At 38.9% G+C, this 16,029-nt stretch overlaps 1 protein-coding gene across 1 annotated transcript in view; it reads left to right on the top strand.

Moving 5' to 3' along the window:
* The first annotated feature begins 8,633 nt into the window (after positions 1-8,633).
* The window catches only part of pde11al (phosphodiesterase 11a, like), a 10,904-nt gene continuing 3,508 nt past the window's right edge, over positions 8,634-16,029 (top strand). Inside the window, exons 1-12 of the mRNA XM_035672162.1 lie at positions 8,634-9,407; positions 10,184-10,342; positions 11,583-11,672; positions 11,949-12,089; positions 12,245-12,309; positions 12,513-12,633; positions 12,783-12,858; positions 12,945-13,012; positions 13,143-13,235; positions 14,389-14,439; positions 14,645-14,791; positions 14,893-15,000. Coding sequence (XP_035528055.1) covers positions 8,634-9,407; positions 10,184-10,342; positions 11,583-11,672; positions 11,949-12,089; positions 12,245-12,309; positions 12,513-12,633; positions 12,783-12,858; positions 12,945-13,012; positions 13,143-13,235; positions 14,389-14,439; positions 14,645-14,791; positions 14,893-15,000 — 1,893 coding nt within the window. The remainder of the gene's footprint in view (positions 9,408-10,183; positions 10,343-11,582; positions 11,673-11,948; positions 12,090-12,244; positions 12,310-12,512; positions 12,634-12,782; positions 12,859-12,944; positions 13,013-13,142; positions 13,236-14,388; positions 14,440-14,644; positions 14,792-14,892; positions 15,001-16,029) is intronic.

Genomic DNA, 16,029 nt, shown 5'->3' with positions numbered 1-16,029 from the left:
CCCCCCCCCCCCCCCCCCCAAAGGGGCGGGGGTTGTGTCATTGACAGCATCTTTTCCATGACGCGCCGAGGGCATAGGAGGACCCCAAACAAGGACACACGCAAGTAGAGTCACACTCATCACTTTGCAAAGTAATTAAATTCTTTTTCTGTTTTTTTAAACAGCTTATTGTTTAATTACAGTTTTAATTGGATCTTACATCCGCGTCTCTATTTGTGCGACGAAGGAGTGGAATTACTCTTTTCTGTTTTGTACTGACTGTATGGAATAGTGAAATGATGTCGAAACCACCAAAATGATTAGACAACTGTTATCAGAAAAATGAAATGAAATCAGAGTGATAAATAACGAATTTGGGGGCCGTAAATGGTGATATACTTCCACCTGCTGGACACTTGGCCGAATCACAGCTTTTCTGTTGTGCTCATGACATAATGAGAAACGTAGTCAAAGAAGTAGAGAATCTTTTGCAAACAAGTTCTGAGATGTAAAAAGATTAGCATATGTATATGACGAGTGACTACGTAGTTCTAGAAATGTATATGACCTTGAATACGACAGTACAAGTTTTGGTATAAATTTATAATAATGGTATAAAATCATATACTTAAGTCGTACATAACTATTGCATGACTCATGATGATTTAATGCATGAATTAATGCAGGATGCTCCATAAATTCCTGCTGCTTACCACTAACAAATGCTAAAGTCACTATGACTTTTTGTGATTAGTTCACACTTAATAGATAAAATTAATAGTTACTTCATACAATAATTGATATGCAACCAATTAGATGAATTCCTATTGCATAAAGGTTTGTTTTTCAGGACCTTACATTTTGTGTTTCTGTTCTTTAAAGAAGTGGAGCTTAAACATACCTGATCATTCACCATTCATCATTTTGTAAATGTATCAAAAATACCATTGGGTTTATTCTCATAGAAATATGAAGCCTTTTTTCAGAGAGGCAAATGCATAAATAAACTTTGATTTAACTGGAATCTTGCTAATTTGGTTGCATATCAATTAATGTATGAATTAACATTGCTTAACTGTGATCTAATCACAAAAAGTCATAGTGTCTTTATAATTTGTTTGTGTTGGGAATTCATGATACACCCTGCATTAATTCCTGCATTAATTCATCATGAGTCATGCATTAGTTTGCTAGACTTAAGTATATGATTTATACGATTATTATGAAGTGTTGCCTGAGGTTTGTTGCACAATCACAATAAACAAAAACAACAATTTCAACAACAAAACCAATCTTATCTTGGTTGCCTGTAAGAAGTAACCTTGTTAGAAGTTGCTTCACAACTTGAGATTGTCTACAATATTCATTTTGCTGTAGGAGCCATTATCATTGTGTCTTTTTTATTTTTCTAAAAGCCTGAATGAGAGGCTGTTATATCTCTCAAGGCTGCAGGCTTGCTGCTCAAGGACTTAATGTCACAAAAAAAACCTTTCATAGCGAGTCAGCCTGACTGAAAAGGCATGTTTTTCTTTCACACTGGCGAGCTTGAAGGTTACTGCAGCACCTGTAATACAAAGAGATGGATTCCATAACACAGCCAACTGTGAACTCTGTGTCACATTTGTGGGGGGGGGGGAATCTACTTTATACAAATTTTCTGCTCTGTAAAATGAGAGGGGGGACAGCAAAGTATTCATCTGTGCTGCATTATGAATTTACTGCTGCTGAGTATTCCTTCTGTGTGGACTGTGCTGGCAGACTGAACTCACACAAGTGAGCTTTGAAGGCTGTTTCCTTTATTTTACCCTTACAATTGGCTGTGGCTTATGGGAGCCTTATATAAGACTATTACTGTATAATACATCCTGAGCTCTAATGAATATTGCAAATGAAAAGTGTAGAAAGAAAGTACAAATTAACAATATTTCCAAACTGGCCGGACTGAATTCACAGTCTGCAGAGTTACTTAAAAAAAAAACACAGACTTAAGATATTTTAATTTATTAGCGTATGAGAACTCTTACAGCCTTTATAGTAAATCTCTGTTTCTGTGTCAACCAGTGTACGACTGTATGTAATGTGTGTTTTGATGTATGTGGTTTTCCCCTCTGAATGTTTTAGGCTTTTTTCAAGGTTAACAATTTCAGATAGGAAATACAAATGTCAAGAACCTTGTATATGGTTCAAGAAACCATATTCAAGTTGCTCCAATTCTGATCTAAAAATTAAAAGTTAATTCTTCCTGTGTATTTTAGGCAGATTAGATGCTTGAATCACACGACTCATAAGAACATATCCTAACAGGACAAAGGTATATTGAATTCCTTTCTGGCTCGATTTCTTGGTAGAAAAAAATGAAAGAAGAGAAAAAAAGAAAATGAGATGGAAGATAAATTGTGACTTAGGGAAGCCAAAAAGCTGCCACACAATTTATTTGCTTCCAGGGTGTTAAAATTCATGTCCATTAGGTTATCCATGGAGGTAGTTACAGTTGATCCCATAGAAATTATGTTTTTTCCCTGCGACTACATTGTCCCTCAAGTTCACAGCAGCGCGTGTGATTGAGCTGTTAAAGTTGCGATGGGCCATCGACTTACTGAATGAATTTTGAAGGTTCAGGAGGCTGAGAGGTGCTGCACCTTCTGTACACACAGTCCCAACTCTGTCCACAGGGCAAATGCTGGGCAGCACAGGAGGCCTCGGCAGGATGCAGGGGTTAGAGGTACTGCGTTGCAGCTCTCTGCCCTTTGCCAGTTTCTCCTGCTCTGAAGCTGCCCTTGATAATAACTCAGTATGTGATTCAATACCTGCCAGGTCTTTGGCTACAGCTGACTGACTAAGGCTAGATACATTTCTACCAGTTTTAAAATACTCCTTTTTGCTACTTGGTTCCTCCTTTACACACAGCTCGATCAGGCTTTTCTCTCTGCCAACCTCGTGGGAAAGTGGGCGGTTGTACAGGTCCAGGGGTTGCTCTGTGTTTGCGGTCCAGTCAGCGTTAGCCTCTTGGCTGCTCTGTGACACAGATACTTGCATAGGACTATCAATAAACTGGACTTTACAGTTTTCTCTCTCTCTGCCCTCATATGCAGTGCTTTTGCTCTCAGATTGTTGTTTGTGTAAGACCTCCTGGGACAGCTCAGCTTCTGTGGAGCCAGTGCTGTACGTTGATTGACTATGCCCCTTTTGGTTTGGATGTGGTGCCTCATTATGTTTAGCTGTGATCTCTTGTGGCCTATATTGGTTTACAGTAGCTGAAACAGTGCCTTGGTTTGGAGCTTCAGCAGCAGTGGGAGTGCATGTTCTCCTCTCCTGTATTCTTCTACACCCTTTTCTCGGTTTAGAGGGAAGAAACACAGGAAAGGACTTTTCTCTCTGTAGGTAAAGGAACACATTTTAGGATTAAGGTTGCACACTGTTAATGTTACTGTAAAACAGTACAATGTTCTCAAGGATTTTACCAGTGGTGCAGTGTGTGAATTCATCCCAGTGACGTCACTAATTCTTTCCTTGAAGTCATCTATCTTTAGAGGATTCACTGGCCCCGATCCTTAGAAAAATCAAATATCAAATATTTATTATTACAATATTAATGGTTATTGATGTTCAAATCATGCATATTCCATTACTGCATTATTTATTACTTTGCAAAGTGTCTGTACACACAGGCTTTCATAATTTCAGATAGCAAAATGTATAGTGTTCTTATATATGTTTTTCAGCTTCCTGCTAAGGTACTGGATGAAAATAACTGTGGAGGAGAAGGGGTCAGAAAATAAGGAGGGTATTTTTTGGTTGAAGGGACGGTAGTCAAACTTCTTTGAGAGAGCAGTGGATGGGTTATTCCTTCCCTTGCGATAGGGACAGCTTTCAAATGTTTTGTCTTTTTTTAAATCAACAGCATAGTCCAAAGTTTGGGAAGGTCTTTGTTTTTATAAAAAAATATAACATATAATATAACAAATATTAGGGTCTTATATAAAAAATATAATACCCTTATCATTTTTGTACAGTCACTAACATTTTAACAGTCTTTAGGCTCCTTTACCTGTGTAGTGCATTTGGTAAGAGGTGACCCACTGTGTCCTCTCCAAATTTTTTAGCATGTTGCTTGTCCGCTCAGACAACGACAAATCCCAGTCACGAAGTTTAGGGTTGGGCAGCACCGTCTTTGGAGGAGTGGGGTAGAAAACCTGGTTCTCTCCCTTCAATGGCTTTGCATGCTGGGGAAAGGTGTTATTTTAACTATTGTCATTTTACGTGTTGGATAAACTCAAAGATAATGTGAAGCCACATTACTCACCTCCAAGAAGCCTTGTTCTCCAGGCCACATAACAGCTTTCTTCCTGGTTTTCATGGATGTCTCCAAGATCTCATGTCGATATGGACTACCTGTGCATGGAAATAAAGATATCTTAGACCTCCCCAGGAAACACCTATTCTATTGTACCACTATACGTATGTGGCCCTCTTACCTATAGTTTTGCTCAGCAGAGTGACGTCCGGTGCACTATTTGGGATCATGGGGTTGGGAAAAGGTTGGGAAGCTGCTCTGACTCCTGTTTCAGGGTCATCTGGAGAGCGGAATGATGGGAACATTGCAAACTTGGAGATGTGGGATGAATAGGGATGCTCTTTTGGAGTTGCAATCTTTATAATTTTCTCCCTGTTAGAGGTAGCAGGAAATTAAAGTGCATTAAAGACACAAGAAACCGTAAATGCAAATGGTAAGCTTGTAAAAAGAAGAAATCAGTTTATTATTTGTTTATGTCTACAGAAAAAGTTATCCCAGAAAGTACTCACGCCATATTTATATCAGTTGGTTTTGGTATGCTGGGAAAATAACCAAAATGAATGTTATCATTCTGGTTGACATTTCAGTAAATGTGTTAATAATGACTATATTTAGGATAAATCAATGGGTACTCACAGCTGGTCATTGAGACGAACTTTACTTTTCTTTCTGCCAGTATTGTCATAACGATGCAGACTGGTGATGGGCCTGTGAAAGTAAAACAGGAGCACAATTTTGCTACACTGGATGTATTAAATGTTTAATTCTACAACTGTCTTTGTACTTACTCAGATATGATGCCTCCTCCATAACCAAAGTGATAATGGCCATTTAAATCTGATGGGGTGCTGTGGTTTAGTGGGGACATGGGCTCCATCTGGCCACTTGAGCTCTGACTCCAACAGAGGGAATAGTGACTGTAAAAAGTCTGTAAAAATACAGAAAATGAAACCTTGTCTGCTAATCAGTGTTGTTGTTTTGTCTAATTGTTTGATCATGAGAGATTGAAATATTTGAAATATGTGTCACACAACCAACTTGGCTCATAAAATAAGTGGTAATTTTATACACATGAATAGCATTGTAGCACAAGTTATGGCATAGATAAAACTGCATACATGTATGTGAAATGACATGAAATTAAACCACAAGGTAGTATTTTAGTATTAGTATTTACCACAAGATTTTGTAATGTGATCATAGCCGGCGGTGGCTATTTTATACTACATTAACAATTTACAGTTATGAAATACAGCAATTACACAACAGTAATCAACAAAGAAATACACTCTCATGTTCAATTACCTGGGCAGTGGTATAGACCAAATCAATGGGATTTTTTCCTGTTGTGAATTGCCAAAAAAATTAAAAAACCTAAAAACCTAAAAAACAACAACAAACAAAACAAACAAAAAACCCCCCACAGATCCAAAGAAGTCTATTTTACCCTCCTGTTGCAGATATGGGAAGCATATCTTCTCGGTCGAAATGGATAAGAGTATAAGCTTTCGTTGACAGAACCGGACTTCCTCGTCTTCACTTGTGACCAATGAGGTGGGTTTGGAGACCTGGGACTGCCAGACTGATGTTGTTACAACAAACAATAGGATCTGAGTGGGTGATACCCAATCCAGCTGACAGCACATAGTGTGTGAGCGGGGGTGTACTTGAAAAAGATGCTGTAAGGCTGAAGACTAAAGACTGTTACAATTTGGTTTGCTAAAACCAGAAAAAAGTATGAACAGTAACCTTCTGAAAATCATTTTTGTCCTTGTCGTGTAAAACTGGTGGTCAAGATGTGCTGATATTTCATATTATATCAATATTTTCATATCCAGTGCAATCACTGCTCAGGATGTCCATCATCTGGTCATTAAGCATGGATCTGATAATATTACATGTTCACAGTTTGGTGAACTCATACAACTAAGCATGGAGTGGAATGAAAATCAACCTGGGTCTGGCCAGGACATGCTGACACCAGATACTTGTGCGGATGGTGTACGGTTACAGGAGTCAGGTTTTGTTGTCTCCATTCCTATGCAACATGGAAAGACTTATACATTATCACTGTATGCCAAAGACAAAAGCCACAAAACTTGTTCAAAGAAAGTCTTAGGAGCAATCTAGAAGGTAATTTCAGTCTGAGAACTGTCCTGTTCTTATGTTGATTTAGAAATTGTGTGCTCATTTTGTAGAACATTTCCTTCTAGGATTTAGTGGATGTGCTCGACGTGCACTGTCCGTGGTGCTCTTATTCTGCTGTGACTGAGCTTGTATGAATAGGAGTAACTTATCACGCTAGACTACACATAAGACTCTGATGAAAGTTAAAAATGACAAAAAAGTGACCATAATGCAAATTAATTTCTCAATTTTTGAAGCCAAGAATGGCTTTGTGTCAGGAGAGTTCCTGAAACTTTTCATATCAAAGGACTCTAAATTGTATTAATCCTCAAACTCCATTTGAGGAGATTTTGTCCCAATTAAAGAACCTAATTGTGTCAGCCCCTAGTGAGTAAATCAAAAGACTTCCTGATTTACTAAGGGACCCCAGAAAGCCTGATGATCTCTTTTCCACATTTATTGGATTGACTACATAATATGATTTTTTTTTACAGTAATATAAAAACAACATGACATTAAAGCCCCTGAAAACTTCATGACAAATTAATCAACAATTATTTATTCAGACTTTACACTCTCATCTGCTTCATCAGGACTGTGTGAGGGTGTGATTTGATTAGATTTTATTAACAGTGACCAAAAAGCCACAAACTGTGGTTTAAATGTAGTTAAATCCTGATTGGTGCACAGAATTTTTCACCATTTCCTAAATGAGCAAGTGAGAAAAGCACAGAAAAGAAAAGAGGTACATGTGAAATGTACAAAACTAATGTCAGAAAATATTGTGTTCATGTGTTCATTACTCATAAAGTTGATAGAAAGGATACATTAACTACATTTGCAAGCCCTTTGAAATAGGGAAAAACTCTTTAAATACCAGTTTTCAATCAGCACACAACCAAGACTTATAATCAATGCAGCTGCCTCTCCCTGGACATGACATGGACTGCTTTCTAAGCAGCAAGGTTTGTCTCATTTGTTGGCCTTCACAAGACCCATATTCTGCATTCTGCTTTTTAATTGGGATTCCCAAGAGACCTTGTCCAAAGTCTCAGCAAAACACCCAAGTCCTATCAAGCAGCCTAAGCTAAGTCCAGTAACCAATTACCCTGCTCTGCCCCAGCGGAACCGCCGCTCTCCGGATTATATTTCTTGCTGCTGCATTGTAAATGTGCAACAGCCTGCAGAGATTTCACTAACATAAAGTTATTGTGCAGATGCAGGTTGATGCTTAACCCCTACAGGGTTGTACACAACAACAGAAATCCAACTTAATCTATAGTTCTAATAGTAACCTCATCAATAACATCTGAAACACTCTGAGAAATTAATTCACCTCTCCCTAAAGGAAAACCAGACATTGATTATTTTCTCCATCTGTGTTGCAAATTACTATTTTAACCCCAGGGGTCAAAAAGCCTACTAGAGACCATACATTTAGCATTGGGCCCCTACTGACCCCTGAAGTACTGCTGAAATACTACCTGGTAGTTTTTTTTTGTAATTTGATTCATGATTTTATTGACGAATATTCACCATGTGAGCTCAACATGTACTGAAAGAATTATTATATAAACTAAAAAAAGAAAGGTCTTTAAATTAGCCACTTAACTGCAAGGTACCACACATCTATCTATCTATCTATCTATCTATCTATCTAATTATCTATCTATCTATCTATCTATCTATCTATCTATCTATCCACTGTGTTGTGAAAAACCTAAAGCATTTACTAGGTCTAGAGCTGCCACTAAATACTTCTTAACCTTTTTCTCGGTTTTGATAGGAGCCCTGCACAGAGTGTCTCTGGTGGTATAGAATAAAGAGAGCTAGTCAACAGCCTGTCCTGTAGGTGTTGTTGTTTTTTTTCTAGGGAGAGAATATGTAGGCGCCTTGTTTTTCTACACCTCTGCATAGTATTCCACAGAAATCCCCAGAGACACAGCTCAATCTCTGTCTTGACAGACAGCTGTACTATTGCTCGTCTCTCAGGCGTCATCAGTCCGTTCTCAAATAAACTGAATCCATCTGACTTCTTCTGCTCCCAGTATTTCAGCGGAGAATACGGTGGACTTGCCTATACGGGGGATGAATGAATAAATGTTTAGAGGACATCACTTCTCTAAGACTCGGCTGCAGCGCATCCCCCCCCCCCTCCCCCCGTCATCTACTCGTCAAAGTCTTGTTCTGTTACATTTGAGTGTCTCATTTGGTCCTCACAGCAGCTTTCACCATGACAACGTTTGACTTCTCGGATGTAGAGGCGTTTTTGGACTGCCATCCAGATCTCTTCGAGGAGTATCTCGTTCGAAAGGCGAAATGCGATCAGGTAAGCAGATGGTTGAAGGAGCATCAGCCGTCGAAAGTGTCCACAGCTGAGGAGAGGCGCGGCGCTGCCAGGGACCCGCTCAGGCCGACCAACCCGGACGGGCTCCGGCGCAGATCGTCCCACATGGAGCTGCGACGGAACTTTGCCCGGTCCAAAGCCACCACCGCACACCGGACCTACGACGAGCATGTGAGCCTGAGCCAACACGAATCCCAGTCCAGCATGAGGCGCCGTGCGCTCCTGCGTAAAGCCAGCTCCCTGCCTCCGACCACCGCGCACATCCTGAGCGCCCTGCTGGAGTCTAGGGTCAGCGTGCCCCAGTACGCGTCCAGTGCCATCGACTACAAATACAGACTTAAGGAAACCAACGAGAGGGAGTTTTTCTTGGAGTTAGTGAAGGATATCTCCAACGATTTGGATCTGACAAACCTCAGTTACAAGATCCTGATCAATGTGTGTATCCTGGTAGATGCAGACAGGTGTTCGCTCTTCCTTGTCGAGGGACCCGCGCATAAGAGGACACTGGTGTCCAAATTCTTTGATGTGCACTCAGGCACCACTGTCAGACCATCCTCCAGCACCCTAAACTCCAATGAAGTGCAAGTGCCATGGGGAAAGGGTATCATTGGATATGTGGCAGAACATGGGGAAACTGTAAACATCTCAAACGCATATGAGGTAAATATGAGCCTGGTCTATATCTATATGATATTTACATGTTGTTATACTTTTACAAAAGTTCATGCAGACGTATTTACAGTAAATGAAGCTATTGATAGGCGATGTATGACTGGTGTTGGGATGAGACCTGTGGTTTTTTCACCATTGGGAGTGAACTTGAACATAGACAGTAAACTCCCTGTTCGCCACATTCCTACATGAAAATTGTTTTGCATTTTAATTAGTTGTTTTTGAAGTTCCTCGAAGGGGTCGCTCAACTCGACGAAATGGAGAAAAGCCAAGTAGGCTAATTGCCACAGTCATGTCAGAATAAAACCACTATAAAAATCAAAGAAAAAGGCAGGAAAGCAAGCATTATAATCCTCGCAGCTTCCCACAAGCCACATCTCGTGTGATACGCCACCAGTCGCGCTCCACATCATCATTATATCATGGCCCTGGGCTGCTTGGGAGGCTAAGGCAACATGATGATGTTGGATGATGCGGATCCCCCTGAGGTCTATTATTGCAATAGTCTCGATATGTGTCAGCGAGGGTTTCTGCCCATAGTAAAAACAAAAGGCATCCTGCAGAACCGTGAATTTAAATAGGCAATAATCAGACCTGTGCGTCATGGCTGCTTTATTGTACGTGACACAAGCGCGTAAAACCCAAATGTTGTAGGAATGTGGTCATACAGGGCATTTACTGAGCACAATTAATGTATTTGTGTGTTAATGTGGACTCATTTTCGATACATGTGTAATATGTGTTTTATGTGACCACTATTCCAGGACCACCGCTTCAGTGATGAGATAGACAAGTTAACAGGCTATAAGACTCAGTCCATCCTCTGTATGGCCATCTGTAACAGTGATGGAGAAGTCATTGGTGTTGTACAAGCAATCAACAAAAATCCCATGGGAACTCCCTTTACTGAGGATGATGAGAAGGTGAGGCTTGATCATGTCCCTCAGTTGCAAAAACATTTATAGTACACACCCCGCACCACATTTTATTGGCTATTCAACTTCTGGATTATTGTAGTTGATTTGACCATTAATGGCACTTTAGAGATGGATTTAAAATTGGATTCTTGTGAAGCAGCGCAAACTCTCCTTCCCACTATACACACTTATTGCACAGAAACTCTTGAGCCATGCAGTGAAAAACACTATTTGTACTGTGAATCTTCTTAATGGCTGTGGAGAGGGGCAAAGTGTTCCCTCGGAAGCAAAATGCTAGAAATATGATGGGAGGAGGTCGAACTCTTACTCAAGTGTGGAACATTAACTATGTCTGGCTATGCCATATACACGCACACTTAGGAAACACATTTTGAGTTGATACACTTTCAATTGCTTCATGAGCACTCCACTTGAAATTGGTTTACTAGGATCTGTATGTTGTAGGTTCAATTACAGTTCCACAGCTTATGAGTTCAGTTTCATCCTCCCAGTTTGTTGATTAGTAAATAATATATTGTGTATCTCGCACATGTGAACAGCACTGCCCAGGCAATAAAAAAAGTAAAGGTGCTCGTTTAATCTGGCTCACTCTGGGCAAATACATTGCAAAGAAAAAATCAAGAAAACCAACTGCTGACAGATGCAGGTGTAATAAATCTTTGTAGTCAGTAATAAAAACATCAAACAGTTTATGGTTTATTCACCTTTGCAAGAGTTCAGTTGCACTGAGAGGCCGCAGTTTGTCCACAAGGTGGCAGAATAAAGTTGTGGAAAATCATCTATTCTCAATAGATATGTTCTCTGGCCCCTACTTCAAAGAAATAAACTTTAAACAAAGCTTTGAATTTGCAGTAATTTAAACATTCAAAGTATTTTGCTGTATGTGGATATAAAACCATACTCTAAATAAAGCTAAAGCAAAACAATTTAGTAACTACTGTTGCGCAACAAAGATGCTGAAAATAGAAAAACACATCTTGATCTGCCAGCGTATCAAGACATTTTAGGGCTCTTGATGTCTTACTAAATGCCTTTTTTCTCTAAATCAATACTTCATTAAAAGGGAATCTATTTGAGAGAAATCTGTGCAGGAAAACAACTAACTCCATCATGACTTTCTACCCCCATCCCTACACACTCTGTCTCTTGTTTGGTGTAGCATTCAAATAGCTAACATTTACTGATTATGCATAGCTTTCACCACTTTTTTTGTACTTTTACCCAGGTACTGCAGATGTATCTACCATTCTGTGGCATATCGATTTCCAATGCCAAGTTGTTTTCGGAGTCTCGCAAAGAGTATGAGAGGAGTAGGGTAAGAAACTGTAAACTGTGCATTTACGAAAAAATTTTCGTCACTGGAGAATTAACAGTAACAAGTCTTTACACTAAATTGAAAAATACAGGGAAACAGCAATTGAATTTCACTGTAGACACATCAACATACCTTACATTTATAGCGGGTATTCATTATTCAGTAGTTTTCATTAACATATTACCACCGAAAAGACCATTCTACTGCATCCTTCAACAACACTGTCAACACTGTGCAAAGAACATAAGTCATTAGTGTCCTTTGACGCGGTCACAGGCTCTGCTGGAGGTGGTCAACGACCTGTTTGAGGAGCAGACTGACCTGGAGAAGATTGTTAGGAAGATCATGCAGAGAGCGTTGACCCTCCTGCAATGTGAACGCTGCTCTGTGCTTCTCCTCGAAGACATCGACTCACCTGTGAGACCTATGGCTCTTTATCAGCTTTTAAGTTTGTTCTCCCTCACAGATTTACTTTTCCATTAAACCATGTAGCCTTTCTTGTGCAAAACTCTCCTACCTTTGTTGCTAAGTGTTGTTGCTGCTAGTTGTGATGATACATATCTCTTCTATAGGTTGTGAAGTTCTCCAAGACGTTTGAGCTCATGTCTCCCCTCTGCAACATGGACCATGACATCAGGTTAAAGAGACATTATGAAAAAGACACTGGCAGATCGACAGTCAGAATGATTATTTATTCTAGGGGGATACTAGGGGAATACCACCACAGCAACACACACTATAAATATATATGTGGATGCACCCAATATTTGGCTGTTGTGTTACACATTTAAGTGCCCAAACCTGACTATTGCCTCTTGTTTGTGTTATTGGCCACATCAGCATGGAGAAGCTCTCGTGTTCTGATTGGCTGATCAATAACAGCATTGCTGAGCTGGTGGCTTCCACAGGACTGCCTGTTAACATCAGTGACGTGTGTCAGGACCCACGCTTTGATGCTGAGGTATGGAAACAACTGCATTTTTCGGGGTTTGTATTTGTCGTATTTTGGTTCCAGTCAAAGAAAAAATTAAGGCCTGGGAAGATCTTTAAAATCTAAATGTTTCAAACAAACATTAACTGTTCTCAGTCATTGTTACTGTCTCTTTACAGGCGGATCAGGCCTCAGGGTTTCACATCAGATCAGTGTTATGTGTCCCTATCTGGAATCGAACTCATCAGATAATTGGTTAGTTCAGCAGAAGTGATCAATTTGTCCTCACTGGGAAACTAGTTTTCACGTCACATTCAATTATGTATGTGTTTTTTCTATAGGGGTTGCACAAATTCTGAATCGCCTAGACAGGAAGACCTTCAATGATGCCGATCAGAGACTGTTTGAGGTTAGCTTTTTAAAACTTGAATTACAGCTGTTCCATCAATACTTTGTTTTAAGTGTTCAGTGTTGCATTGGATACACATGCCAATTCAGGTTCCTGTTATGAGTTTTTTCTCTGGTGTTTTCTTGTACAGGCATTTGTGATATTCTGTGGACTTGGAATCAACAACACTATGATGTACAATCAAGTAAAGAAGACATGGGCCAAGCAGTCTGTAGCACTGGATGTAAGACACGTTGTGCTCCTATTTTTAACCATCACTCAATTATTTTGGATTTTATCTTAGATTTTTCTTTTTGTTTTCTACATTGTTTTTATTCTGTCAATAGTTTCTATTTTCCTATTATTCCTGTGACAAATTACAAAAAATAATAAAGATGTTTAAAAATGTAGAACAGCAAATAAAAAACAAAACAAAACAATAAATCAATGAATGTAAACAATATAATCTTTTTTTAATGAAGTATGTTACAGAAATATATCATCCACTAGCAACCAGTCTTTTCAAAGCACTTGATGGACGTACAATGAATATATTACCAGTATTTAAACTATATTCCATTCAAACAAACATTATTGCATATATACGTAAACATATGCACTTATATACAGTAGAAATACTTATTGAAGTTGGTTTATTTAACAATCATTAAGATTACTGATGAACTTAACACAAGCAGTCTTGATGATAGATTTTCAATGACTGATCATACAAAAAATAAATGCAAACAATCTAAATTAATGTAAATCTTAATAATGTAAAGCAGACTTTTATTACACCCCTTAACATCTACAAATCATCTAATTGTCTCATCTAAAATGAATGTATGATAAAATAGTGATTGAAGTGGCGTCACTGATTAATGCTAATCTTAACAGACTTTCGCATTCATTAGTGTCTCCATCTGTGTTGTGCTCCACTGCCCGGTATCTAACCTTAGCAGTTACATTATCCTCAGCAAACATGGTACTGCTTCTCTACCATAAATATTTCAGCTGCTTTCAATAATTCATGATAAATACATGTGCTAGTCTGCTCACCTCTCATCAAAGGCATTACGCACTCTTGTATTTCTGTCACATAATCTTTGTTGTTCCTTTAAACACCTGATGAATTTCATTTTTTGGCAGGAGACCCTAAATATAGCAAAAAAGAATAAAAAGAATAAATGCACTTTATTTGATCCTGATTATGTAACATGATAGATCATGTCAGAATTCTTGGAACATATTGATTATCTTTTGCAGCAGTAAGTCTTTTTCAGAGTATGTCTTTAAGGTTTTCATTCACCTTATTAGCATGTGATCAGCGTCAGAATACATTTTCTATATGACGCAACTGTGATATATTTGTTTGGCATGATTCTTTTTTTTTTCAGATGTTGTCCTACCATGCAACCTGTTCCAAGGTAGAAGTTGACAGACTCAAGGTAATACTTAGATAGGAATATTAAGAAAACAGCAATGATATATGCACATTATCACTATACTAACTTTCTGACATGTATAAAATCTGATACCTGTGAGTGTTTGAAAGTGAAGTGCAATTTTAAAACTGTCTGCAATGTGTTTTAGTGCTTGACTTCCTCCCTTGCTGGCACTGTGTGATTGACAGCACTGTCCTTTCCCCCTAAGGCAGCTAAGATCCCCCTGAGCAGTGAGTTAGGCATCGATGAGTTTCACTTCAACGACTTCTCTTTGGACAATGACGCTATGATCACTGCCTCACTCCGGATGTTTCTGGAACTTGGTGTCGTCCAAAAGTTTAAAATTGACTATGAGGTGATGGTTTGGAATATATCCTGTAATGCCAGGTGCTACTGTGTATATTTACTGTATATATATTTACTGTATATATCACCTGTATGTCTGTCTTCTTGTAGGTTTTGTGCCGCTGGCTTCTGACTGTGAGGAAGAACTATCGAACTGTGGCGTATCATAACTGGAGGCATGCCTTCAATGTGTCGCAGTGCATGTTTGTTATGATCACAGTAAGTTTTAAGATGCATCAAGTGAATTTAGAGTGATTTGCCTTTAAATAACCCTGCTGTCCCTACTGGGTCAGTCGTTGTTCCAACCCACAGAGCTTTATATTCAATTCTAGTAAACATCCCAAAGGTTTAAAAGGTCCCAAATATGTGAAGCAGAATTTTAGAGAAATGTGTTTAAAAGTAGGCATAAGACAAAGAATATTTCCTGCGGATGAAATGGTACAGCCATAAAAAACATGGAGTCTGAATATTTTATTTAGTATAAACATCATATTACTTCAATGACAAACAAGCTAATATGGTATACATGCAGTATGATACTGACCTACAGTGTGAAATGAGGTTATTTTCCAAGGGGGAAAGGGATGTTAAGTGGTTATATAAATATATCAATAACAGTATAAATTTGCTTTGCATGCCCACAAAAATCATGCCAGAGTCTGTTGTCGCATGTTGCCCCCTTTAATCCCTCCATGTTTCCTTTCACTCTCTACTGTCAAACTGTCTAATACAGTAAGGAGAAACTTCCAGCAACAGAGACCAACCAAACATAGATCCTAGATGAGGATAACAAGTTGTCAAGGTTATTTTTAAAGCCTGTCCTGAGTAAAGTAAGTCTCAGTGGAGCTATCATTAAACTAATTCAGTGACTCAAAAAAACATAGATAAGAGGAAAAACCACATGAGAAACATTGTTATAAGAAAATTCAAAGGGGGAATATTTTAGTTAAGTCTTAAGAGATTATGAACTTTACTGGATGATCAGGCTGAGAGCAGACATAAAACCACCCACAAATGATCAAAAATGGTCTGTGCTATTCATCCTATCCTATCCTATCCCATCCTATCCTATCCTATCCTATCCTATCATATCCTATCCTATCCTATCCTATCCTATCATATCCTATCCTATCCTATCCTATCCTATCCTATCCTATCATATCCTAGCCTAACCTATCCTATCCTATCTCATCCTATCCTACCACATCATATCATATCATATCATATCCTATCCTATCTCATCCTATC

Source organism: Morone saxatilis, unplaced genomic scaffold (assembly GCF_004916995.1).
Source record: "Morone saxatilis isolate NCDOM2014 unplaced genomic scaffold, NCSU_SB_2.0 Contig24, whole genome shotgun sequence".
NCBI classification, from domain to species: domain Eukaryota; kingdom Metazoa; phylum Chordata; class Actinopteri; family Moronidae; genus Morone; species Morone saxatilis.
The sequence above is the reverse complement of the archived record's forward strand: the minus strand, read 5'-3'. Positions and strand labels throughout refer to the sequence as shown.